At 38.3% G+C, this 25,915-nt stretch overlaps 3 protein-coding genes across 7 annotated transcripts; all 3 read right to left on the reverse strand.

The window, feature by feature from the left end:
• On the reverse strand, positions 1 to 25,485 carry LOC110491505 (homeobox protein Hox-B3a). Of its 5 annotated transcripts, XM_036946375.1 has the most exons (4): positions 6,793 to 7,007; positions 5,580 to 5,675; positions 1,713 to 2,128; positions 3 to 1,456 (listed from the first exon to the last, which is right to left on the reverse strand). In XM_036946375.1, exons 3-4 carry the CDS (start codon positions 2,035 to 2,037, stop codon positions 825 to 827), a joined length of 957 nt encoding a protein of 318 aa, XP_036802270.1. In that variant the 5' UTR covers positions 2,038 to 2,128; positions 5,580 to 5,675; positions 6,793 to 7,007; the 3' UTR covers positions 3 to 824. The 5 variants fall into 5 exon arrangements, with proteins under 5 accessions (XP_036802273.1, XP_036802272.1, XP_021420679.1 ...); XM_036946378.1 differs by lacking the exons at positions 5,580 to 5,675; positions 6,793 to 7,007 and adding an exon at positions 25,231 to 25,485 and having other exon boundaries at positions 1 to 1,456; XM_036946377.1 differs by lacking the exon at positions 5,580 to 5,675 and having other exon boundaries at positions 1 to 1,456; positions 6,793 to 7,008.
• On the reverse strand, positions 16,043 to 18,267 carry LOC110491507 (homeobox protein Hox-B5b). Its single transcript, XM_021565006.2, has 2 exons — positions 17,526 to 18,267; positions 16,043 to 17,004 (listed from the first exon to the last, which is right to left on the reverse strand). Exons 1-2 carry the CDS (start codon positions 18,115 to 18,117, stop codon positions 16,757 to 16,759), a joined length of 840 nt encoding a protein of 279 aa, XP_021420681.2. The 5' UTR covers positions 18,118 to 18,267; the 3' UTR covers positions 16,043 to 16,756.
• Positions 18,759 to 20,967, reverse strand: LOC110491508 (homeobox protein Hox-B6b-like). Its single transcript, XM_021565007.2, has 2 exons — positions 20,408 to 20,967; positions 18,759 to 19,843 (listed from the first exon to the last, which is right to left on the reverse strand). The coding sequence occupies exons 1-2, from the start codon at positions 20,823 to 20,825 to the stop codon at positions 19,590 to 19,592; spliced, it is 672 nt and encodes a 223-aa protein (XP_021420682.2). The 5' UTR covers positions 20,826 to 20,967; the 3' UTR covers positions 18,759 to 19,589.
• Positions 25,486 to 25,915: the final 430 nt, after the last annotated feature.

Here is a 25,915-nt window from a genome sequence, read left to right on the forward strand (position 1 = left end):
TCTGATCAACAAATGCATTTATTCAACAATATACAGAAATGATTCGTCAGCATAGCCTACACATGCATTTCAACGGGTGTCCAAAAGGATTTCACAATGAAATGACATTTTGAGGAACATTGGTTCAACTGTCCCTGAAGCATAAGAGTCTGTCTGTAAACACTAAGCCCTATGATAAGAAATCACTAAATACATTCAATTCCCATAAATTAAATTAATAAATAACATATAAATAACATTGTAATAAATATGTTTGTAATATTCCAATGCACACAGTTGGGTCATGACTTGCATAATGTCAAGTCTTGTACAAAAACATAAGTGAGAAACGTTTTTGCTTGATAATGATTTAAATTCGATGTTTTACATTATCCGGTGGTTTCATGTCATTAAATAATTTCAGGTTTATCCTATATGGATAAGAAATCAAAATAGAAAAACAGAACTGTCCAACAGGAACGAATAGCCTATGCAGGTGCTGATCTGTGGATGGCATCACATTGACTCTAGCAATACTCATAAACACTCTAGTCGAATTAACTCTGTGTTTTACCTCCGACTCTAGTGGTCACAATCAGTCGCTTAATTCCCAAAATAGTTAAAGCTGCTCTTTTCGAGTAAAATATTAGTAACTCTGCTGTAATGACTCAACACTATTTGCATGCATTTGGATACAGCTAATAATTGGCCTTTTGCGCAATTATTTATTTTTTTAACGTGTGCAGGCCTGAACTTTGGATTCGGTCCACTAAGGATCTGATTATGGTCAAGTGACATTTTGACTACATATGCTATAAATTAGTCAGTTTAGGAGCTTGCTTGATTCATTCTTGAGAAGAATGATGCCCCAATATGTATGTTGTGTTTGGATCATATAGTGTAGGTTTAGGATGGTGTTGGCTTGACGTCATCTGTGCAGTCTGATTACACTGATTTCTTATCCCGCATGCAGTGAATGGCAAGTTCACATCAACATGAACAGGGTCAGCTTGAGCATAATGAATGGAAAAACTACTATCATTGTCCTGCATACTGCAAGGAGCATATTCTGGGGTTGTGGCATATTTCTGTTGCCCTTTCATTGAGTTTGGGTAGACTGATGCACTGACATAATCGTTTTGTTGATGCTTTAAATATGGCGGGGAAACAGTGTCATAATCCTCCCCCATTGCATTAAAATAACCTAGATTGGTAAGAGTTCCAGGGCTACCTAAAGAGGAGCACAGTCCTTTAAACTTTCCATCTTTCTTGCACTTCATTCTCCGATTTTGAAACCAAATCTTGATCTGCCTCTCCTTTAGACTGAGTTGGCTAGCCATCTCCACGCGCCTGGGGCGGCAAAGGTAACGATTGAAGTGGAACTCCTTCTCGAGCTCAACCAACTGGGCGCTTGTGTATGCGGTGCGCGCCCTTTTGGAGACTGCAGTTGTTGGGCTTTCCTCGTCACCAAATAGTTCTGCCGAGAGAAAATGAAATGTAACCTCATTCATAAATTGAATACAGTACCTAAACAAAATCTTAACATTAGGCTATATTACATTACATTAACATGTGAGCTTCTTTCGAAACTGGAAATGCAATTAGCCAACGCCCATTGGTCGTAATCATATAATACAATTAGGATTTATCCAGCTTAAAACAGTATTATTTGTAGACCTAAATGGGAATTTTACTGTCCAACTATGTATTGGGCTAGGCATTTGAATACACACCATTAACTTCTAAGGGATTGTCTCCGTTGTTCTTTATACATTTCTGAATTGTCGACTTCTTCATCCACGGGAATATGCTTTTGGTGAAGGTAGAATTTGAGTTAGGGTCAATCTCTTTTGGGTGCTGTGATTTGCTGTTGCCATTTGACTGCGATGAGCAATCCAACTCCTTCAAGTTGACCTGGCTCTCCTGGTAGGCCAAGGGTTGGTGGGCTGGTGCGTCATGATTGTATCCAAATCCACTGGCACCATGGTATGGGGACTCTCCAAATATTGCTATGGCGTCTTGGTAGGTATTTCTTTGCATTGTCAAGAAATGTCTCATCAGCTATTGGGGCCCTTTTGACCTTCTGAAGGAACATTGGCACCCAGAAGTCACGTGACAGTTTCCTTCCAATGACCTCTTGGTTGCTGTTCTGAAAGGTTATGAAAAAACACAGAAGGGAGGTGACAGTATGAATCCATCTTATCAACTCAATAGCATCATGACGTGAATAGGAGCCTTTCAACCTGCTTACAGAGGCAATGTCAGACTAAACCATGCTCTCTAATATCTACTTTTCCCTTCTCATCCCTAAAACAAGTAATTGTTTGTTGAGAAACAAGTCACCAGTTTTTAGTCCAGTAGTGTTATTCAACATAGGCCTACTTTTGCAGACGCGTCAATGGGCTGAAACAAATAAGAATGCAAACAATGCAATTTGAATTCCATAAAGGGAAGACATTATTTTTATATTTTCAAGAATTTAATGCTAGAATGCTTGAGGCCTGTAGAACTTGTGTGAAACTATGCTATTTTAGAGAAAAAATAAATAGCTCTACATGTTAAATTACTAGCCTAAATAAATACAACTAATTAAAGACACATAGGCTAATGATAACATTATTATAATATATAACTGTCGATAGAGATTTAGCCAACAAAACTCGACAAAAAAAAACAAGGTAACTGTGTCAAGTCTCCTACATAAAGCCCAATGTAGGGGGAAAAAAACACCCAATGTCTTTATTCAATATCAGATAAACTTAACCGTTAATGGTAGCCTATAATTGTATATGTCTAATCACGTTTCCTTACATTTCCATTGAAATCTTCAACATGAACAAAATATTCAAGGTCTCTAAATTCATTGTAACGATTATGCTGAGTATGCCTTTAAAAGCAACCAAAATAAGTAAAAACAGAAGATGATTAAATAGTTTAAGAGAAAACGAATGTTGGATGGTATGGAGGCATAGCGTACAGCTTTATGAACTCTGCTTGAACCGCGCACGAGTCATATGGTCATAAATCACAAAGAAAATAGTCGACCATTCACCAGCCCGACTTACCTTAGCGTATAACGTAGACCCCACGAATACTGACTAGATATGATTCATTTCACATCCAGAATCAATAACGAGAGGTCTCTCCTTTCAAAAACATCGAGGAGTATTATAATCCAGTTCCAATGATAGGCTTGCTATTAGCTCATTGGGAGTCGCCCACAGCATGGAAGAGGTCGAACGAGAACATGGGTAGCCTTTGCGCAGCTGACTAGACAGCGAAGAAGAATTCTGGCCACATCACAAATTTGAAAACACTATTCGCCGAAAACCATGACCTCAGTCCGTAAATTATGAGACAAATACATGTGGATACATTACTCCATGATGCTTTGTAAGGGGCTGTCTGCAGTTATAGCAGCCTATTTTAAAATGTGTGTTTAGGATAGCCTTTCCACAACGAAAATTATGGTAATTGCAGATATGGTGGGACGGGGCTAGTGGCCTTTGATCGATTTGATTCACACGAGAGCAATCTGCATTAATGAACTGACCTGAGGCCCCAACTTTTCTCTATGGCATAGCCATAGAGCTAACATAGCCCAGTCTATACTTTGAGTAGGCCTATCTCATTGGATGTTATATGCCATATTTGATCAACAATATACATATAAAAATCAAGAGACCAGTGTTTGGAGATAAGAACAGAAAACAAATAACAATTTGAGAATAGTAGCCAACATGTGGAATGGCATTGGTGTCTTAAAATAAAGAAAGGAAATCAAAACGCACCAATTTAACTATGCCAAACTAAATTGTCAAAATGGGGTTATGATTTTGATTTGGTCACTATGACTTTGCATACTATTGCAAGACCCCTGCATGAATAATGTATGTCAATGTGAAATTAGCCAAAAAGTTCGTGTTGAATGTGACTGGCTATCAATAGAATGTATTTCCATGATAATATTAATTAAACATTTCAGGATTATGCGGTTGTCTAACCTGGCAGACAACCATATCGAAAAGTTAACTATTTTGCACACATCAGGACAAAACATACCAACCCAACACTCATATTCAGTTTGAGAGATAAATGAATATTCCAGCATATTAGTGCTCAAAAGGCCATGGACCCACATTGCGTCAGTTTCTTTGGAGAACCATCTGCCTCTTGGCTGTACAGGTTAGACATTGAGCCTATTGGAGGTGAGGATCAAACATGCCGCTATAGGATTGTTGTTAGTGGATCGATACCCATTGGGACTGTGGCGGTGCTTTGATCTTTGATGTTAACCTTTTAATTGAAAATACTCAATCCCCTCGATTCATTCATTAGGGACAATAGTTAATACCCCAGGCAGGATAGCTAATGTTTAACTACACGAAAGTAATTAGGCTACAACACAAAATAATCTAAACATTGACCAGTCTTTTGATCAAAGACCAATCTAACGAAATTTAGCCGAGGTAATTTAGCCGTGACCGGTTCAGACCATGCACATGGATTTGTTGAATTTAGCTATCAAATGGATACCATACATTTCCCACTTTTTCTATTTACATTGTCATTATACATTTATAGGATGTCTGCCTATAGCCTAGCTATATAATCTTTCAGTTATCAAATATATATGTGTGCCTATTCTTCGAATCTCAAGACAAATTCCTGCCATATATACTGTCATGAAAATACTATAATAATCGTTTCAAATCATATTCCATAAAAAGCTCCTATCCTGGGGGAACGATGATCAATTCGAAATTATGCATGAATATGTGGCGTCGAGATTAGACAATGATTTATTTCAAGGTTCTATGGCTTAAAATGAAACGTTAAGGCTCTGTAATTGCCAAGTTGATGTAACCCGAGACCTCCAGGCAGAAAGTCTTTATATCGGTCTGCTCAGCCCAGATGAAGGATGGAGAAAGACAATTAAGAGCACCGATTAATCGTATCACTTGTGGATCTGTAGAGTAATGCACATACAAAAACAAAACAAGAGTATTCCAGAAACACAATGGCAGCTGTCTCTGACATTGGCTCACATATCATTAGGCTATTAATCAAAATGGAACGACTGGCAGACAGTAAAGAGAGGAAGATAGTGTAGGATGAAATGTATACATCACCTAAAACATCGAAATCAATTAAAAAGAGATAGATAGTCTAGCCCATGGATCTCTCGCATATTGAAACTTCAATATAGAAAATCAAACAACATAATGTTTCATGCTTGTTGTAACATTTCTTGAATTGGACCATACATTTCCTGCAACGTCATTCACATAGCCTGATTAATACAAAATCAGATTCTCCAAAATGTTATACTTACAATACATTTGCAGGATCTTCTTCATTCCAGCTATGTAGACTTTAAGAAGATACATTGTACATCAGCGGGCAAATCACTACAGTGGTTGGCCTGATGAATGCATGCATCTACTCTGCAACCTCTTCCTCAATTAGTTAATGAATCACGTGACATGGATGGTTGCTCACCAGGCTACTCTGACCTATGATGTGGGAACTGGCTTCAGAGCAATGCAACTTAGTGTTGTATTATTTGCACGGTGCTGCAAATATAAAGTCAAACCTACCCATATCGTTTTTGATTTGCACTGTAGTGCTGTCTTTGAGAACGAAGATAAGAACTCTGATTTCTTTGGCAGACGGTCTGGTCCTCTATAGATAAACTGTATAGCAAAACAAAAGTGTATTAAAGAATGAAGAAATACATGTTATCCTGAACGATGCCCACTTCTTAGGCCTACACTGAAACGTCGAATGGAGCCGTTCATTTCTCTGTCAGAAAATGGTTGGTCGGTTAGAATCTAAACTCATGGATTAGTTCAGATTGCTACAAGGCAAATTATTATTAGAAACGGCAAGGCCTCCTGCTGATCTCATGCAACGGCAATTGATAACAGGCGCATAAATACAATAAACAAGATTTACAAATGTTCAAACAACTGATTCTAGTCTATAAGAGGCAGACATATTTACGCCAGCAATTAACTACCCTAAATCAATTTAGGTAAGGCAAATAAGTTAACACACCCTCTGAGTTTAGTCTACAACAGCGAAAATCATTTTAAAAATGCATGGGGATATAGGCCGTTTCAGACCCAAATATTAATTTCAGGCCTCATGGTCAGCATGACGAAATTTAGGACAACATACAGTAAACATTCTAGCATTCAGATTTGAACAAAAACAGACTGCCTCGTCAAAGTATTGATCCATCCCGAACCGTGTGGGTGTGGGTGTGTGCGTAAAAAGTACAAGTAGTATAAATATAAAGAACTACGTTCAAAAAGCATGTCTCACCATGGGTTTGGTACACCATCCTCTTTGATAATATTTAATAACATGAAAAATAACATCTTATCCAACTTCCTTACACTTTTAATAAAATGTAGTCTGCACTAGCCCAGTTTGGACTAGCCCAGTCAATCAATATCTTATAGGCCAGGGCTCTCCAACCCTGTTCCTGGAGAGCTATCCTCCTGTATGTTTTCAATCCAACCCAGTTGTAACCAACCCGATTCAGCTGATCAACCAGCTAATTATTAGAATCAGGTGCGCTATTATGATTGGAGCCAAAACCTACAGGACCGTAGCTCTCCAGGAACTGGGTTGGAGAGCCCTGTCATAAGTTGGAAAGCTTTCATATAATAACGCTTTTTAGAATAGATATAACACCTCATGGCTTACCCATCAGTTGCATTGAAAATACATGAGACGTGCATTTCGTTATAACAATAGACCTATGTTTGAAAACTGGAAGTAATGAGCAACAGTGGCACTTACCGAGGTTCTCTAAAAACGTATCTTATTATCCAAAAGACAAAACTCGGGCGTAAAGGTTAGCACTCGGTATTCGCCAGCAGCTAGTTTTGAGCATTATAGTTTTGAAAGGAGACATGATGGATATGTCGGCGAAATGAATGCAGACGGAAGGCTATCGTCAGTAGTAACATGGGGCTGTCTATAGACTGGGCACTTGATGCTGAGTGGGTAGGGCTACCTCCCCGAACAATGTAAACCTTAGCTCGCCCCATGTCATTGCTGTTAATCTTTAGACGGACTCGCGGTCATTACTAGCCAAATAGTATGGATTATATTCAAAGTAGTGATACTGGGATAAGACAAATAACAATTTAGATCTTGACCGTTTGTGTATTACAGCAACACGATTAAATAATAATTAAAAAAGGTATAATGACAGAAAGTTTATAAACTAGGTTTGGCACACATCTAGTCCAACATTAGGCTCTCTCTGTCAAAAAGGTCAGTAGGCTCTGTTGAGGGTAAATAAAGAATTGCATGTTAATTCCAATCTCTCAATATAGGCTATGTATCCCTGTTGCACAGTGGCTCCAAAGCCCATGATTTCCATCTCAGCCTGCACCTTCAGTGGGGTATGGGGGGAATAGATTACAGGTATTCTTCAGTGGCGCCTAAATCAATACCAACGAAATCCTAAATGTCTTATTTAAGCATTTTTTGTGTGCTAGATGCAAGAGAACCACGTTTAGGCTATTTGTTTTATTTCCAATCTTATTGATCTTCAATGGAATTATGTCAAGGTGGACCAAACGATTCTAATTAGCATGATATACCTCCAATGGTGTTTGCCTAAATAAAGGAAACACAAACATAAAGTGTCTTAACCTCTATATTTCTGTTCAGTGTAAAATAATTACAAACACAACATGTAAAGTGTTGGTCCTATGTTTAATAAGGTGAAAAAAATATCCCAGAAATGTTCCATATGCACGCATATCTCTCTCCTTTGTTGTGCACAAATTTGTTTACATTCCTGTTAGTGAGCATTTCTCATTTGCCAAGATATTCCATCCACCTGATAGGTGTGGCATATCAAGAAGCTGATTATTGCTGGACCAATAAAAGGCCACTTGAAAATGTTCTGTTTTGTCACACAAAACAATGCCACAAATGTCTCAAGTTTTGAGGGAGCGTGCAATTGGCATGCTGACTGCAGGAATGTCCCCCAGAGCTGTTGCCATTTCTCTACCATAAGCCACCTCCAAAGTAGTTTTAAAGAATTTGGCAGTGTGTCCAACAGGCCTCACAACCACTGACCAGGACCTCCACATCATCAGGCTTCTTTACCTGCAGGATCTGCTGTGATATTTTGAAATTGTTTCATGTTGCGTTTATACTTGTGTTCTCTGTAATTTGGGGAATATATATATTGTACAAATTTTAAAAAAAATAACGGGTCAACATCTAAATATTGCTCCCAGCGTTGATCAAAGCTCAGAAGGCTTATATTCTTGATCTGACGGAGTTCTAATCGCGCCTGCATCTTTGCGAACGAGTGGAATCATGAACAGTGGTCTGTTCGTAATGTTCGTTTGCGTCTCCTGGATTTGCCTCCCGGATTTGCCTTTTTAGCATTACATTCACCACTCTCTCAACGGCTAACTCCGCCCTCTCGTGCACATGCCGAGGGCCTGAGATGTGAATCTAACCACCCCAGCTCGGAGTCGGCTCAAGTAGGTAACTAGAGACCCTGTGGAGTATGTTTGCGAGATGCCGGACAAAAGGCCATTTTAAAACCGTCCCGAGACTCCTGCCGTGTCTACAGACATCCCCCAAAACAAACAAAAACCGTCTTTCAAAGAATGAGTGCACAACTGGTAAATAGTCTCTTATAAAGACAGTATGTCGGTCGGGTGGCTAGCTGTCGCAGATACTTAAATTGCAGGCTCTGTATTGGGCTACTTTATCCCAAATAGAAGGATGAAGTAAGAATCGAACGTTAAACGGAGCATACCTCAGCAGGATAATAATAACGTTGCTTTACAGAGAATAGGCTATACTGAGACAGCCAGTGATGTGGTGAGGCTGAGGCAGGCTGCAATGCATGTAGGAAGAAGCAGAAATACCGCAAGATAGTGGAAACAAGCAAGCAGGCAGAGAGAGAGTTTAGTAAATTGGTTTCCAAACTTGTTAAAACTTATGGAACAAGTTGTGAACAAATATTTATATATATATATATATGTTTCAATATGAACATCTCCACATGGCCTATTTTCCCTATAGGCCTATATTGTCTAATCAAAAAGCAAACAATACAGTCTTATATCGATCGTCCACTGGAGTTTACAGTTTACCCATCACCCACTACATCACTGATATTAATACAGAATTGTAAGTAACATTCTAATAATTCATGTGAATGCGATAATACATACGATCATCTGTGTGCTCCATTGACCCCTGTGTGGAGCTTGATGAGTAATGCCTAGGAATACAAACGTGAGCACTATGGAATTTGAGAAAAGAGATATCTATGTAAAGAGTTGATGGTTTTATACAATTCATTATGACAACTGACTGAACAGTCGCTGATGCTGTGTCAGTGTAATTTCTCATATTTCCCCCTTTCAAATCAAATCAAATCAGGCGCATAACATTACAACTGTTTAAGCTAGCTAACAGGCTATGTGGATGTTGATCAACTGAGGTGAAAGAACTAGCAGCCAAACGGATCATTTCTGTTCACCAAATAGCATTTTAAGGTTTTTTAATTGTATAACAAACCTCACTAAAACTCGAACCCTGGTTATGGCTCTGACCATGATCGGCCAGAAGAGCTTCAGTGCGCATTAGCATAGATTCTACAAGTGTCTGGAAGTCTATTGGAGGGATGCGACACCCTTCTTCCACGATAAATTCCATAATCTGGTGTTTTGTTGATGGTGGTAGAAAACGCTCTCTCAAGACACATCCAGAATCTCCAATTAGTGTTAAATTGGGATTAGATCTAGTGACTAACACACACACACTTTAAACCCCATATGCTCATTTGAAACCCCTCTTCTTGTCACGGAGGTCTCTTCTTCAAGCCAAAAATTGGCAACTGGGAATTTTTATACGTGACCCTAAGCATGACAGGATGTTAAAACTGCTTAATTAACGTCCCTCATTTACTCAAGTGTTTCCTTTATTTTGGCAGTTAAATGCAGACTGTTTTTCAATAAAAAAAAGTGTTGATTAAAAATGGTGACATTGAAGACGTTATCCGAGTCTTGACTGTTGTTTGGTCATTTCCTCCAGTGCAAACATACAGTTGAAGTCGGAAGTTTACATAGACTTTAGCCAAATACATTTAAACTCAGTTTTTCACAATGCCTGACATTTAATCCTAGTAAAAATTCCCTGTCTTAGGTCAGTTAGGATCACCACTTTATTTAAAAAATGTGAAATGTCAGGATAATAGTAGCACATTTTTTATTTCAGCTTTTCTTTCTTTCATCACATTCCCAGTGGATCAGAAGTTTATATACACTCAATTAGTATTTGGTAGCATTGCCTTTAAATTGTTTAACTTGGGTCAAACATTTCGGGTAGCCTTCCACGAGCTTCCCACAATAAGTTGGGTGAATTTTGGCCCATTCCTCCTGACAGAGCTGGTGTAACTGAGTGAGGTTTGTAGGCCTCCTTGCTTGCACACACTTTTACAGTTCTGCACACAAATGTTCTATAGGATTGAGGTCAGGGCTTTGTGATGGCCACTCCAATACCTTGACTTTGTTGTCCTTAAGCCATTTTGCCACAACTTTGGAAGTATGCTTGGGGTCATTGTCCACTTGGAAGACCCATTTGCGACCAAGCTTTAACTTCCTGACTGATGTCTTGAGATGTTGCTTCAATATATCCACACCATTTGCCTGCCTCATGATGCCATCTATTTTGTGAAGTGCACCAGTCCCTCCTGCAGCAAAGCACCCCCACAACATGATGCTGCCACCCCCGTGCTTCACGGATGGGATGGTGTTCTTCTGCTTGTAATTCTCCCTCTTTTTCCTCCAAACATAACGATGGTCATTATGGCCAAACAGTTCTATTTTTGTTTCATCAGACCAGAGCACATTTCTCCAAAAAGTATGATCTTTGTCCCCATGTGCAGTTGCAAACCGTAGTCTGGCTTTTTCATGGCGGTTTTGGAGCAGTGGCTTCTTCCTTGCTGAGCAGTCTTTCAGGTAATGTCGATATAGGACTCATTATGCTGTGGATATAGATACTTTTGTACCTGTTTCCTCCAGCATCTTCAGAAGGTCCTTTGCTGTTGTTCTGGGATTGATTTGCACTTTTCGCACCAAAGTACGTTCATCTCTAGGAGACAGAACGTGTCTCCTTCCTGAGCGGTATGACGGCTGCGTGGTCCCATGGTGTTTATACTTGCGTACTATTGTTTGTACAGATGAACATGGTACCTTCAGGCATTTGGAAATTGCTCCTAAGGATGAACCAGACTTGTGGTCTACATTTTTTCTTCTGAGGTCTTGGCTGATTTCTTTTGATTTTCCCATGATGTCAATCAAAGAGGCACTGAGTTTGAAGGTAGGCCTTGAAATACATCCACAGGTAAACCTCCAATTGACTCAAATTATGTCAATTAGCCTATCAGAAACTCCTAAAGCCATGACATAATTTTCTGGAATTTTCCAAACTGTTTAAAGGCACATGTAATGGATGTGAAAGGGCTAGCTTAGTTAGTGGTGCGCGCTAAATAGCGTTTCAATCGGTGACGTCACCTGCTGAGACCTTGAAGTAGTAGTTCCCTTTGCTCTGCAAGGGCCGCGGCTTTTGTGGAGCGATGGGTAACGATGCTTAGTGGGTGACTGTTATTGATGTGTGCAGAGGGTCCCTGGTTCGTGCCCGGGTATGGGCGAGGGGACGGTCTAAAGTTATACTGTTACACACAGTCATTTTAGTGTATGTAAACTTCTGAACCACTGGAATTGTGATACAGTGAAATGTAAGTGAAATAATCTGTCTGTAAACAATTGTTGGAAAAATGACTTGTGTCATGCACAAAGTAGATTTGGACTTGTAGACTTGCCAAAACTATAGTTTGTTAACAAAAAATGTGTGGAGTGGTGGAAAAACGAGTTTTAATGACTCCAACAAAGTGTATGTAAACTTCCGAATTCAACTGTCTCTCTCCGGGTTTAAAAAACATGGCCTGCTGGAGCTACGTCATCCGAAAAATCCAGATCCCAAAACACATACGAGGTGGACACGAGCTTTCTGATTAATGTCGTCTTTGGACATACAGCCTTTGATAGACACCGCGCCTCACGAATCGCATGGCATTTTAATATTTGTTTAGAAGCAGTGACCTGCGTTTCACCCCTTCCTCAAGACCTCACACATGAACAATTTCTGACTTGTTCGATGATATTGAGTAATATAGGCCTACTCCTTCTACCAAAAAGGGAGCAGGGGCCCAATATATATAGGAACCAGGCTCCTGTGAGTTATTGGAGCTGATAATTCTAAGCGCAGAGGGAGCAATGACATGTATAGTGATTTACAGTTAAATAGCAAACAGTGTGTAGGCTAGACCTACACCCTGAATTAAAACATATTTCCAAATAAATACATTATTTTGTTCCAGAATGTTTTTACATGTTAGGGTACTCGATAAAGTGAGATAATGGGAGACATTTTGTTTTATCTTCTCTCATTGGAAATATAGGCCAGGCATTGTCATATAACCACAGACTTTTTTTTTTTTTACACTGTGCTTAATTTACAACTTTGCTAAAATATTTGAGTAGTCTAGACGTCATACATGTTATCCATTGGACATACAGTAGCCTATTGTTTTGTGTATAGGCTATAACATAGTCATAGGTGATCATGATCGATTGAGCGGGGCAACAGTGAAGCCGGTCTGAAGCGGGCTCTGCTGGTGTGCAGGTGGCGTTACATCACGTCACTGAATAAGCATTGGCCTATGCTCCAATCGCATATTTTAAGATTTACTTTAAGGCCACTTTGTGAGGCACGATTATTATGCCATCTATCCACGCATATTACAATATTTGTGTCGACTGTTGTAAGACAAGTTTTCAGATAAAGAACAAATAGCCTGTTAATCTATCAATGCTTTTTCAATGTAAAACTTTATTCCCAACTGCTCAACAAAAAGGCCTACGCACTAATAAAGGTGTCAATAATCTCCAAGCAATTGTATCGCATATAAATAATAAGTAGGCCTAGAAATGTAAAACGACACATAGACAATTCTTAAACAAAACACTAACGTATTTTACGCATTAATCCATCCATACAGAATAACCAACACAAGATACAATTCCATAGGCTACCATTTATGCTTCCAAAAGCACAAATTAAAACAATTATTCAGACTGTCTTTTTCGTTCGTGTAGGCCTATGGATTTCAAGGATGGTGACGATGCCAGAGAAACAGGCCTATTGGTATTGTAGGTTAGATCCTCAGCATCTGTGGCTCTCGTCTAGTGACCTCGCGATGATCCCGGTCTATGAATTATTGATGAGATCCGTGCACAGATTACCCCTATCAATATGCAATACTTATTATCCTGGTTAAATGGCTATTTAACAGTTATGAATAGTGGAATTGTTTCAACCCATTAGAAAACATTGGTGTGTGTTCTTTAGCATATATATTTTTTAAATATATAAAATGATTTAAGCAAATGATTTAAGCAAAAAAAGTTTGAGACATCGGGAATATTTGTTGCATTTAGGTACATTTTAGATGAATAAATGACAGCTATTGACGAAAGATGTCAAAACCAGTGTTTTCATATTGGCCTAATTTGATTGGATATCACCACGCAGATCTGGACAAATACAATTTAGCCATGGTGGCAACTACGCAAAGACATGAACCATTAGCATAGGCTACAAACACACAATAGCAACACGTTATTATAATATAACATACAAAATTGGGCGTAATTCCAAGTTTGACATACAGGCCTACACAATCAGGATCAGTGTTTGATGCGTTTATATACTGAACAAAAATATTGTAACAATTTCGAAGATTTTACTGAATTTTGGTTCAAATAAGGAAATCTGCCAATTGTAATGAATGAATTGGGCACTAATCGATGGATTTCACAACTGGAAACACAGATATGCATCTTTGATTACAGATACCTTTAAACAAAAGCCTCAAAATGGGCCTCAGGATCTCGTCACGCTATTTCTGTGCATTCAAACTGCCACCGAGAAAATGCAATTGTGTTCATTGTTGGTAGTTTATGCCTGCCCATTTCATAACCTCACCGCCACCATGGGGCATTCTGTCAACAACATTGACATCAGCGCTTGCCCACACCCACGCTATATACCTTGTCTGCGGTTGTGAGGCTAGTTGGATGTACTGCCAAATTCTCTAAAATTATGTTGGAGGCGGCTTATGCTAGAGAAATTAACATTCAATTCTCCGGCAACAGCTCTGCAGTCAGCATGCCAATTGCACCTCCCTCAAAACTTGAGACATCTGTGGCATTGTGTTGTGTGACAAAAAAACTTACATTTTAGAGTGGCCTTTTAAAGTGGCCAACAGAACAAGCTTCTTGATATGCCACACCTGTCAGGTGGATGGATTATCTTGGCAAATGGGGAAATGCTCACTAACAGGGATGTAAACAAATTTGTGCACAACATTTTAAAAAAATAAGCTTTTTGTGCATACAGAACATTTCTGGGATCTTTTATTTCAGCTCATGAAACACGGGACCAATTTGTTGCGTTTATATTTTTGTTCAGTGTGGAATTATTAAGCCTAATATTTATATGATTAGACATCCATATATCCAGCATAATTTATTCAAATCGACTGAGGTCTGATTCCCAACGTTTACAGTGGATTCACCTATCCTGTCCTTGGAGAGAGACGCACTGTTCAACGGCGTATCTTGGAGATTGATGGGACACACAAAACCCGGCTCAAGTTCGTGCTTTACCTTAGACCACGCTTTTATCAAGACGGTCTAATTTTTGGATCCAGACTTGAATTTCACTTCAAATTTGTCAGTTTTCTGATCTATAGGCCAGAGACATGCATTATCCAATTGCCCTTCTCATACCAGCACCTATGACACCGAATACACGAGGTTCAATGCAGTCATTGCAGAAATTGAATTAGTTTGTGTCCTGTTCGTGAAGAGGCAGAATTTCCTCCTGTTTTACGCTGACCAAAATTAATTAATTCTTATTTGCTGGTGTTTATAGATAAATCGATTGCAATCCATGGATTCTCCAAATATTTTTATTTTGAGGCTAATTCCAACATGAATAAGATATGTTTGGTTTATAATCATAGACAGTGGAACACTTATTTAAATGTATCACTGCATTTCTGATATGAACTTTCTATCCTGATATCGAGGATATCGCCACTGCCCAGACTAGTGCTGTACAGTCCACAACCCTTTCTAATCCCTTCGCAGCAGTTAAAACGTCACTTTCATTCAAGAATGTGAATTATATAGTACATTGTCTACTCCCCAAAACCATAAAACTAACTTTATGGACCCCACGTGACCTTTCAGAGTCAGTGAAGGGATTATATGTTCTACCGTACCGAGGCATTTAGTAAATTCGAGCCATGTACCTGTAAGATAGCCTACATGTTGGGACATTTGATGGGGAAACGAATAACTAAATACAAGCAAACAGAAGTGCGACTCAACCCAAAGAAGTCAATAAGAGGGTAAGTTTAAAAGGTTCAGAGTTTGTTTTTCTGGTAAATAATGGCAGCATGGAACCAATAATGAATCTAATAACCTTGACATGATGGTGGGCACTTTATAGGTGCATGGTTAAAACAATATAGCTTGGACGAAAACAATGCAAATATTTAAATCAGCAACAACCTGCCTCAAATGTAATTCACGTCATAGGCCTATACAAAAAAGTAATCTTAAACCAATGATAAGCATGAAAACTTCTATGGAAATTATTATTGCTAATGTGTTATTTTATAGCAATGTAAAACAGTACAAAATCTATAGGAACATGTTGTTTATAAAGTTAATTTGTTTAATCGTGTGGCAAGGTAAGCCTAAATTGTTGATACAAGATGTCGAAAATGCCATGAAGGGTTTACGTTCACCAGTGTTATAGCCTATGTGTGTCTATAGAATAGTGCATTAAAACATGTGTAGGCCTAATTAATTAATTGACTATATGTTAAATGAAGAAGAGGTTAATTAATTGCAATTACTATGCTCAAATATATCAAGCGATGGAGAGAAACTTTATTTCCAAATCTATAGATTCACATAGAAATACAAAAAGCTTAATTGGCAAAATCTTTACCATCACTGTAGGCGTATACCACACAGAATACCACTCCCTTCATGTCCACTATACAAATTGATCACATTGAAAAGGTTCAATACATTTATGCAACTTAATAAGTACTTAGTTCTAAACAATTACAATTGGATATATTTGTGCACAACGTGTCATAGGCTACATAACAGTTTTACCTGTATTTTTAAACCTGGAAAACGTACTGCGCTGACCACGATAATCAAGCATAAATACAGCATTAAAAACTTACACTGAAGCGCTTTGAATGATCCCATCATCTATAGGTTTACATTCAATGAAGAGCAGCATATGTTTTGGAAACATAGACTACTGTACACTTTACACCTGTTAGAATGTTTAGAAATGACACAATATAGGCTAACAGCTCACGTGAAACTTGACAACATTCAAGAGATAAAACAGAGCACATGACTTTATACTACCCTTAGACAATGAGTCTAACCTTTTTCTAGTTCCAAAGATAACTACAGGCTACCGTAACACAACGTCAAACTAAACGTCTGTTAAAGACCACAGAATATTTTTTCGTCTAAAATCACAACAACATGCTGAAAGGTGCTGCGCTGTAGCTTACAGTACTCCTGATGTCCCCCGTATCACTTGCAGTTCGAGCTCAGTTATGGAACGCGCTACCTCCTGTAACCAGGCTCATACTTTTCAGTTTATTGTCTTTCTTCCATTTCATCCTTCGATTCTGAAACCAGATTTTTATTTGTCGTTCCGTGAGGCACAACGTGTGGGCTATCTCTATTCTCCTCCTCCGGGTTAGGTATCTATTGAAGTGAAATTCTTTCTCCAGCTCTAGCGTCTGGTAGCGGGTATACGCTGTTCGGGCCCTTTTCCCATCTGGTCCAGCCATTTCTAAATTGCATGAAAAATCCAAATTAGAAGTGGACAACAGATGGTGGAAATAGGATTTTAAACATTTGAAAAAGAAACATGTTTAACAGCACATATGAAATATTAAGCAATTCTGGGTGTTGAATAGGCTGCATGCGGGCGCGTGCCATGCACGGATTGTCGCACAACTATCCTACATTACCAGAAATAGAACTTGCATTCAGCTATAGCCTAAACATAAATACCCACCAATTTTCCAACATTTAAACAATGTTTCTTTAAGTTAATCTTTATTACAATTAAAATATACTTTAATAGGCTAACAATTATTGTTTTATCTTCCACTAAGAAGTATATTGCACTGGACAATATCATAAAAGCAAATCCGTGGCCATATCCTACCATCCTTACGAAGTTCATGCAACACTTGACATATTTATGACGCTACAAATTTGGACTATAGAAAAGCACATCAGCGAGCATGCAATTCACTCCAAAGCAAGACCACCACAAAACACAGTAAAAGTAGGCTATGTATGTACCATGGTTAATGTGCAGTTTCCGCATCCATGGGAATATTTGCGGCGTTTGGCAATCGTTTGAGATTGTCGTGGAGGTTGCGTTATTGGACTCCTGTTGTAGTTGTTGTGCCCGGGCAGCCATGCTGCTGGTACTGCTTGTGTGCGCGCCTTCCTCGGTCTCAGAGACAACGCTGGTATCCTCTATCTCTGTAAAATGACTGTTGTTGCCTTTGTTGAGATTATTATTGCCGCCCGAGGTCGTGCTCCGGTCAGGTGAAGGAGAGGGGCTTTTTAGTTCCAAAGACTCGCGGTTGACGCAAGAAAGGGGATCTGGAGACGAAAGCGAGCAGGTCGGCAATCTGTACCGGGCATCCGGGCCAGTGGACGGAAAACCACGGGTATCCTCTCCAACCGCCGCGAAGTGGCTACCAGTGTCGGGGCGATTTACGGTTAGGTCCATGCCATTGTAGTTGCATCCGAAAGACCCAGAGTGCATGGTGCCAGGGTCCCTGAACGTACCGTTCACAGTGCCGTTAGTCCCATAATTTAGTAACTGATAGTCGGAGCCATTCGGATAGCGCCCTGAAAACGAGTTAACAAAGTAAGAGCTCATTTGCTTGTTTTTAAAGGCTCGATTTGTAGATCTTTGTCGCTATAATCCTCTGCTTCACGATTTATGATGTAATCATGAATTATAGCAATGAAGCCTACTGTACTTTGCCAGGTATGCGGCCAAATATGGGAGAGCGCTCGGGAATCACGTGCATTTGTTGACCAGTCGTAAATTCTCACTGATGACTTCAAGAGGTAATTCATGCTCTATGGTTACAAATGATGACGAAATGATGGTCGTTATGCTCGAGTCAATGGTGCCTCCCCATTGCGCCCTGATATCCATGTAGGCAGACAGCGTCATCTACTGGCAGTGGAGGTAACTGTCAGAGAGGGTGCTCAATACTTTTTTTCATTGTTCTTTTTTTTTTTTAAACATTGACTGTTCTAGGACACAAAAGTAGGCTAAACTATTTTACCAATAGGTATCTCAGACAGGTATCCCAGTATAAAAAAGTTAAACAAAAATATATATTATAGTAGACCTAATACACTAGGCATTTGTATCATTAAAGAGAGACTTGCCTATTTAAATGTCTGGCTTGCTCAACTAGGTCAATTTTACAGGACATAGTGATAATAATAACTATTATAAGACTATGGCCTTCACATCAGTAAAACAAGAAAACGTTCTATGAAATATTTACAGAAATTACCAACGCTTTATTTGCATTTACAAAAGACAACAAAAACATGTCTTACATAATATTGCACACGACATCCAGATGGCAAGTGCACAATAAACAACTTGTGAAAACATTATCCAGTTGAATATGACAAAGCGATGTAAAAGCCTAAAACAAACAAAATACAACACAAACTATGGTAGGCTATTAGGCCAAAGCATCTCTCTTGTATCGATAATGGGGCCATAAAAAAATATTTTTGAAGCAAAAATATTTAATTATCGAGTATTTTGACTAGGCTTGTTTTTGCACTTCTCCAACGCCGCTCCAGGAAACAAGTATGTGCGAGTGTAGGCCTATTTCACGATCGTCATCAGTTACTACAACCACAAAGTCATAAACCCCGCCTATTTCTGCAATTGATTTTCCTAAAATGTGAATTTATACCTTTACCACACTTCTAACCTTAACCACACTACCTAACCTTAAATTAAGACCACATTTATGTTTTCATACATTTTTACGATATAGCCAATTTTGACTTTGTGGATGTGGTAAACCCTACTTTACATTCAAGCAACAATATTGACAAAACAAAAAATACAAACACAATCAAATAAGAATAGGCTAGCCAGCTTCAGTTGGTTTTAACCTGTTTCTAACCAACAGACGTTATTTCATCGTGCAAATATATTTATCTAGTAGGCCTATTTACATATTTTCACAAACATGTGTAGGCCTAGGCAGCCATTTTATGAAAAACAACAGCCAACAATAATTTAACATCTCTCAATTCATGGTACAACAGTTATAGGATGGCTTGTGTAGCTTTTTTACTCAGTGTCTTTTAATCCGTCTGTTTTTCCTCCTCTTCATCGCTGGGTTTCGAAGGATTCATAACTTTGTTCTCCTTTTTCCACTTCATTCTGCGATTCTGGAACCAAATCTTTATCTGACGTTCAGTGAGACACAGAGCATGCGAAATCTCGATTCGACGACGCCTGGTGAGATACCTATTGAAATGGAACTCTTTCTCGAGCTCAAGAGTCTGGTATCGAGTATAGGTCTGACGGCCCCTGCGTCCACTGCTGCCCAATGTCCCTACAAACAAAGAATAGCAAACCAAATCCAGCAATTATGTAAGAAACAAAGACATGGAATGGATGGATAACTTTACACTATCATCGCTGTTATAGACTATTGCTACAATCACTATTATGGATGTAATAAATTAGCCTATATACACACATGTAAAATAGCCTCCATTAGTAAAACCTTAAAAATAGCATAGCCTAGGTGAAATTATCCATTTGATTCACATGATAGCCCACTGTATTTTGACAGGTAAACGCGTTTCCTATACAAAACAAGTTTATCTGTTAATATATTTTTCATGTCAAACACATTCTCGGCGATAGAATGCAATACATATCACAGTCATCAAATCATCATGCATGTGTTCACACAACGACTTGTAAAATTCTTCCTCTTTTTCCCCGTCTTAATTTCAAAGCAATAGTTACTTATAAGCTACAATGCCAGGCAACACTGTTACAGTAGTCATCTGATTGATAGGCAACATGCTGACTGTACACCCCCTTTCAATAAATTAACAATAAAACACGTTAAACGTTAACAAAAATCAAAAGTAAAGGTTTCACTGACCGGCGGTGCAAGAATTCATCCTTTGCATCCACGGATAAAGCAGAGAAGACTTGTCGTCCACAGCAGTGGTTATGTTTACATTCTGCTCGAGGCACTCTGACTTGCGCTGGTCCTGAGTTAAAAAGAGCGGCTGCTCCTCTCGATTTGCGAAAGCGCACGAGCGGTCACTGTAAAAAGTGGCAGCTGTATAGTCGCAGGGAGCGCTGGTGCTGGGGCGACCGTAGATACCAGTGGTTTGCTGGTAATATGAGGTTGGGTATACCTTCTCTTGCATATTGGCAGCTCCATATGTAGCGTTGGAAAAGTGTCTTAAAGGGTCAGTATATCCGGAGGAATATAAAGGTATCTGAGCGAGGAGAGACTCCTGTCCTCCGGGCAGAGAAGCAGGAAAAGTTGAGTTGACAAAATAGGAACTCATTGGATGGACAAATATGCTCCGAGGAATATGATTTGTAATGTTTTATAGTCCAAGTGGTTTTGCCATTACTTTATCGGAGATTTGGTTTTAGCTGAAGGGGGCTTGCGAGGTGCCACTCAATAGGACAGAAGGGAACTGTACCATCTGATCAACGTCCGGCCAATCGCGAGCGTCTGGTTGCAATATTGCTCTCATGGGGGGGCTCTTGTTGCGCACAGGGGTCCCCAGTGACTCGAAACGAAGCGCCCAGGCTTCTCGCGCAGTCTTTCCACATATCAAATGAGCTTGCGCCCTCTGATTCATTCAACATTGAAGCATTTCGTTTTCGTTCTTAATTTCGTTGCAAACAAACGATATAAATACATAATGCTGGCAACACCACACACACACACACACACACGACCCTTATATGATCTTAATTCGATCTTTGGTTTGCATGAAATAATCACTGTACAATTTCCCATTTTATCAAACTGACTTAAGAAGAATAATGTTGTTGTTCGTTGGTTCTTTCAATTAAAGTATTGATTACTAGAAGTAGGCTAGTTGCACAATCAAAAGTGGGCCTATTCAATTGATCCAGCTGAATTTCTACTTTCATGCAGCTGTTATTTTAAGCTGTTTGACATCATTTATGTTTCATCATTCGTTCATGTATAAGTTAACGTGTTCGTTATGTTTTCTAGGTATTCCCACACTGGCCGGATAAAAAGTAAAACACGACCAAGACATCTACACTGACAAATCAACTCACAAAAGGCAAAAGGATTTTCTAACTGACCAAGGCCAATGCAGAGGATATTACACATTGGTTTCAACATTCATCACTAAAAGATTGCGGTTCATGTTTCGGGAACCTGTAGGCCTAAGTAGACCACATTACCTGCAGCATGTTTTATTATTAACCACTAAAATAAAGAATCTGTTTTTGAATATTATCAAATAAATATATTTACATGAATATAAACATTGTCATTATCGAATCTAGTCTGATATTATTTTGACTGCTTCTTATATCAGTAGACCCATATTATTGAGTTGAATAATATTATTTAATATTTATTATGCTATTATCGTTATTTTGTTGGACTAAAAAGTTCAATACATTTGAATAAATAAACAACGCCATTTTCTTTACAACAGGACGTATTTCCTTTTTCCAATCAATATTATTTTCTTTCACTGTAAAAACCTTGTTTAAGATGATATTTCAACAAAATAATTTTGTATTATCTAAACTTGATACTTAATAGTCTGTGTAGACTTCCTTCAACAAAATTATGTTTCCACAACTAATCAAACATTTTAGCTAAGTATCCTACAACTTGTCTGTATACAGAATGACAGTTATTCAACGTCAATAGCGTTTGTGCAAAATACATTTTAGTTTGCTTTGGTTTAATTTGAAGAAAAAAACGAAAGAAAAAATAAATAATTTGTACCAATACGCCAATATGTCATTCTGAAAGCTTCTGTCTCAAGAATTCGGTGTCCAAATGTAGGCTTATTGTCGCCACTAGATGGAGTCAAAGAGAAATACACGAGATCAGGTTGTAAAGAAAATGTGCCAGCATACTGCTGTGTAAATGGAGTGAATAACATACAGTTTATCAATTAATTGATTGAGGCTTGACAATAATGTTGATGATGATGATGATGATGACGACGTCGAATAGTGCAGATGATTGGAAAGTGGATTCTGAAAAATTACATCGGACCATTGAGAACATCGCTAACATCATGTCTCAATTTTACTCTTTAAATTACCCATAAAACATTTTGGTTATGAGTCAATTGTTGCATATCTACTTAGCATTACAGCTAGCTCAAGGGTAATACAAACGTAGGCTACACACAATATCATATATTTTTTTTAAAAACACTGTACATCATGGAAATCTAAATATTTTGGGTTGTCTGATTTTCAGTGTCCGCAAATGATTGTGGCAGCTTCCAAGAGGTATCATATAGGCCTACCTATTTATCTGAAACCTTCGTCAAAATACTAAATGCATTTAGGCCACAGTCACCCGCCAAAGATACTGCTGCCATCTTGCCACTAACACACTATAGGTATTGCAAATCGATACAATGCTTGTACACTTTAGGACACTAGCCATTTTGTATGCTACCAATGTTACATTTGTAACGGTTTTTATCGAACATAATTTGCACCCTATGACCCACTCAACATTTTATAATTTTAAAAACCTTATAAGATAGATTTCAAGTATGATTGTTGCGATATAGGACATTGAGATTTGACGACCTACCTTTTGTTGATAATTCATCATTTCGCATGTGGGTATTCCGGATGTGATTATCACGGTTCTTTTTACGTCTTCCATTACTGTTAATTTGGTATATTGCATACGGTAAGTAGCGATAACTAAACGATTCCCTCTGTGAAAAATAAAAAATAAACTATTCCATTGTCCTTGCGAATATTGAGTCTTCTTTGACGTTGCAATTCAGAGATAGCCTATGCTAATGTGGCTAACATTGGATGAGAGATTCCTCATTGACTCCATCTCTCAGTTGGTGGAGCTCCGTAGATACAGAACACATTTCTACCAGAATTCAAGTGTGGCTTATACAAGAGCCAAGAAAACGAAGGTGTTACTGAATGAGCGGTCGAAAACAGACAGCTGCAATATAACCTCAAGGGGAAAAAGTTCCCTGTCCAGAGTCCACATGACCAACCTCAGCCAATCCCAGAACCCAGACAGTCGTAAAGTTCCATCATAAAGTTGTACATTTTCATTAGCAGACTCTAATTTATAGCATTTTTCAGGAATGCTTCAATAGAAGGTATTTTTTTTCTTCATCGCCATCTTTTTCTTTCAAAGATGGGAAAGCATTTTGGGCTTTTTTTAAAGCTACGTTGTATTTTAAGCGAAATGGCTAGGTCTATAATATTTCAGTCCGGTATCCTATTTAGAGCATTTGATGATCATTCCTTATCAGTTGAAGGCTTCAAAAAAGCGGAAACGTTTGACCATATTGTAGTTCCACACAATAGCATATAGCATTATGTAAAACAAGTTTGGTTACAATTCACATGGTTTTATAGGATAGTTATTATAAGTTGACTTAAATGATTGATAAAAGCCTATAGGTAGACTATGTAAACGGATAATTATTTAAGGCCTAGTCTACATTTGCATTACATTTAGTAATGTAGTTAAGTTAAACTAGTTATATATCCACATAATCAACCGTGAACCCTTTATGAATCCCTTAGATAGCCTATAGGCCTACCTTCATTTAGCACAGATTTTCAAACAAATGCGAGCAAAATATGATAGGGATCCATGTAATTAGCCTATAGTTTTGCAATAGCCTACTGAACTGCCCATTTTAAGATTTTACTCTCGTGTAAAATAGTTGTATGTTAAGATATATAGACCAAAGATATCCCTATATGAAAACACCCACTGGGCACACGCTGGTGGAATCAACGTTGTTTCCACGTCATTTCAATGAAATTATTTTAAGCCAACATGTAATAGGGTTTGAACTGACGTCTGTGCCCAGTGGTCATCAGGCATGTATATAATCATAAGGTCAAATATTTATATAAAATGTATGGAAAAATGTTCCGTTACATAGCCAAAGCAACTGTTTGCATGGTACTCTGTTAAATTAAATTTCATTGACAAAAGGATTTCCGACGTTTATAGATGCAATAAAACCATAAAACCCCCCAATGCAACCTATTCCTTCTGCAAAAGGTCGCACAGAGAAAATTCGGCCTAATCTATCCAAAACAGGAGTGGCCTAAACCGAACATATTCTAGGAAACTTGCACGTTTTTTTATTGATATTAATTCAGTTATGTTTTTCATTAGTAAGACCAATAGGCCTAAACCTCCACGACAATAAACGGAACATTTGTTTTTTTACAAGTATTTTCTATAAAATTCGTAAATATTATGTAGACTTGGAGGTTGTCAAATACAGTTTGAAATTATTCTACTTTGGATGAATGTGACCTGTAAGTAGTTCTATAGGCCTACGTTGGAACATTGTATTGTAGGCTAAAAAATGCTAACAACCTATCAACAATAAACTAACATGAAGCATTTTGATATATTTTGGTTTTCATTAACTACAATGTATTTGCCTCATAAAGGTGGATGAAATTTAGCTGGAATTCAGACTGTTTATTAACCTTCAGACACTTTTTTTTACAAATCTAGGCCCAATGAATATACAATTGGCATGAATTCAGCCAGGCTTATATTAGACTGAATGGCGGTGTACAAAATATCATTTACCCGACATAGTAAAACAAATATTTTTTCCTATAATATCTTTAGATCTTTTGAATTTGTTATGCTAGTTCCAAACTGTATAGGCTACTCAAAATGTCGATATAACACAGAGGAAACTAGATACAGACCTGCAATATGTGATCTCGGTTGTTAGCCAGCTTAACTCCTCCACAGAGTTGAGCAAGGTTTCGATTTTTTAAATTAACCTCCGACTCCTTCAATTTGCTATGCGTCGACACTTCCAAATGTTAATTCTTTCACGCTTACTGTGTACCTGTTTGTCATCTGTTGTTGTATGCCTTTCTTTGTTTTCTGAAACATATACTTTTTAATTAAACGTTAGTCAAATACAATCACCGACTGTTTCCTCGTTACTGTTGCTCTATGGCAACTCAGCAAATGCGCATGTGCCAATTGAATCTATTAAAAAAACTGTTGGTGGTTGAAACGTTTTATTAAAAAAGTATGGATTTCAGCAAACAAAGGTCCGAGCAATTACACTATTAGGTAGGCCTATATGTTTCACAATAAAGGAGAGGCTTCGATTTTTAAAGGTTACATTTTATTTACAGTTTACATCCAGTAGCAGCCTTCACAGCCAAGGCTTGACAACAGCTCTAGCCACAACATTGATAACACAGATACAAAACTGCCAATTAAAATGACAGGGACTCGATATGTGCACGTTACTCTCTTTGCATAAAACATGCCCACTGGAGGTTTACGCAAAAGTTCTCTGCATATCTTAATTAAGTTAGGATTTTGTACCAGCTTTTTTATTTTTTTATTGATCCTTTGTTTAACTGGGAAAGT

Source organism: Oncorhynchus mykiss, chromosome 16 (genome assembly GCF_013265735.2).
Source record: "Oncorhynchus mykiss isolate Arlee chromosome 16, USDA_OmykA_1.1, whole genome shotgun sequence".
NCBI lineage: Eukaryota > Metazoa > Chordata > Actinopteri > Salmoniformes > Salmonidae > Oncorhynchus > Oncorhynchus mykiss.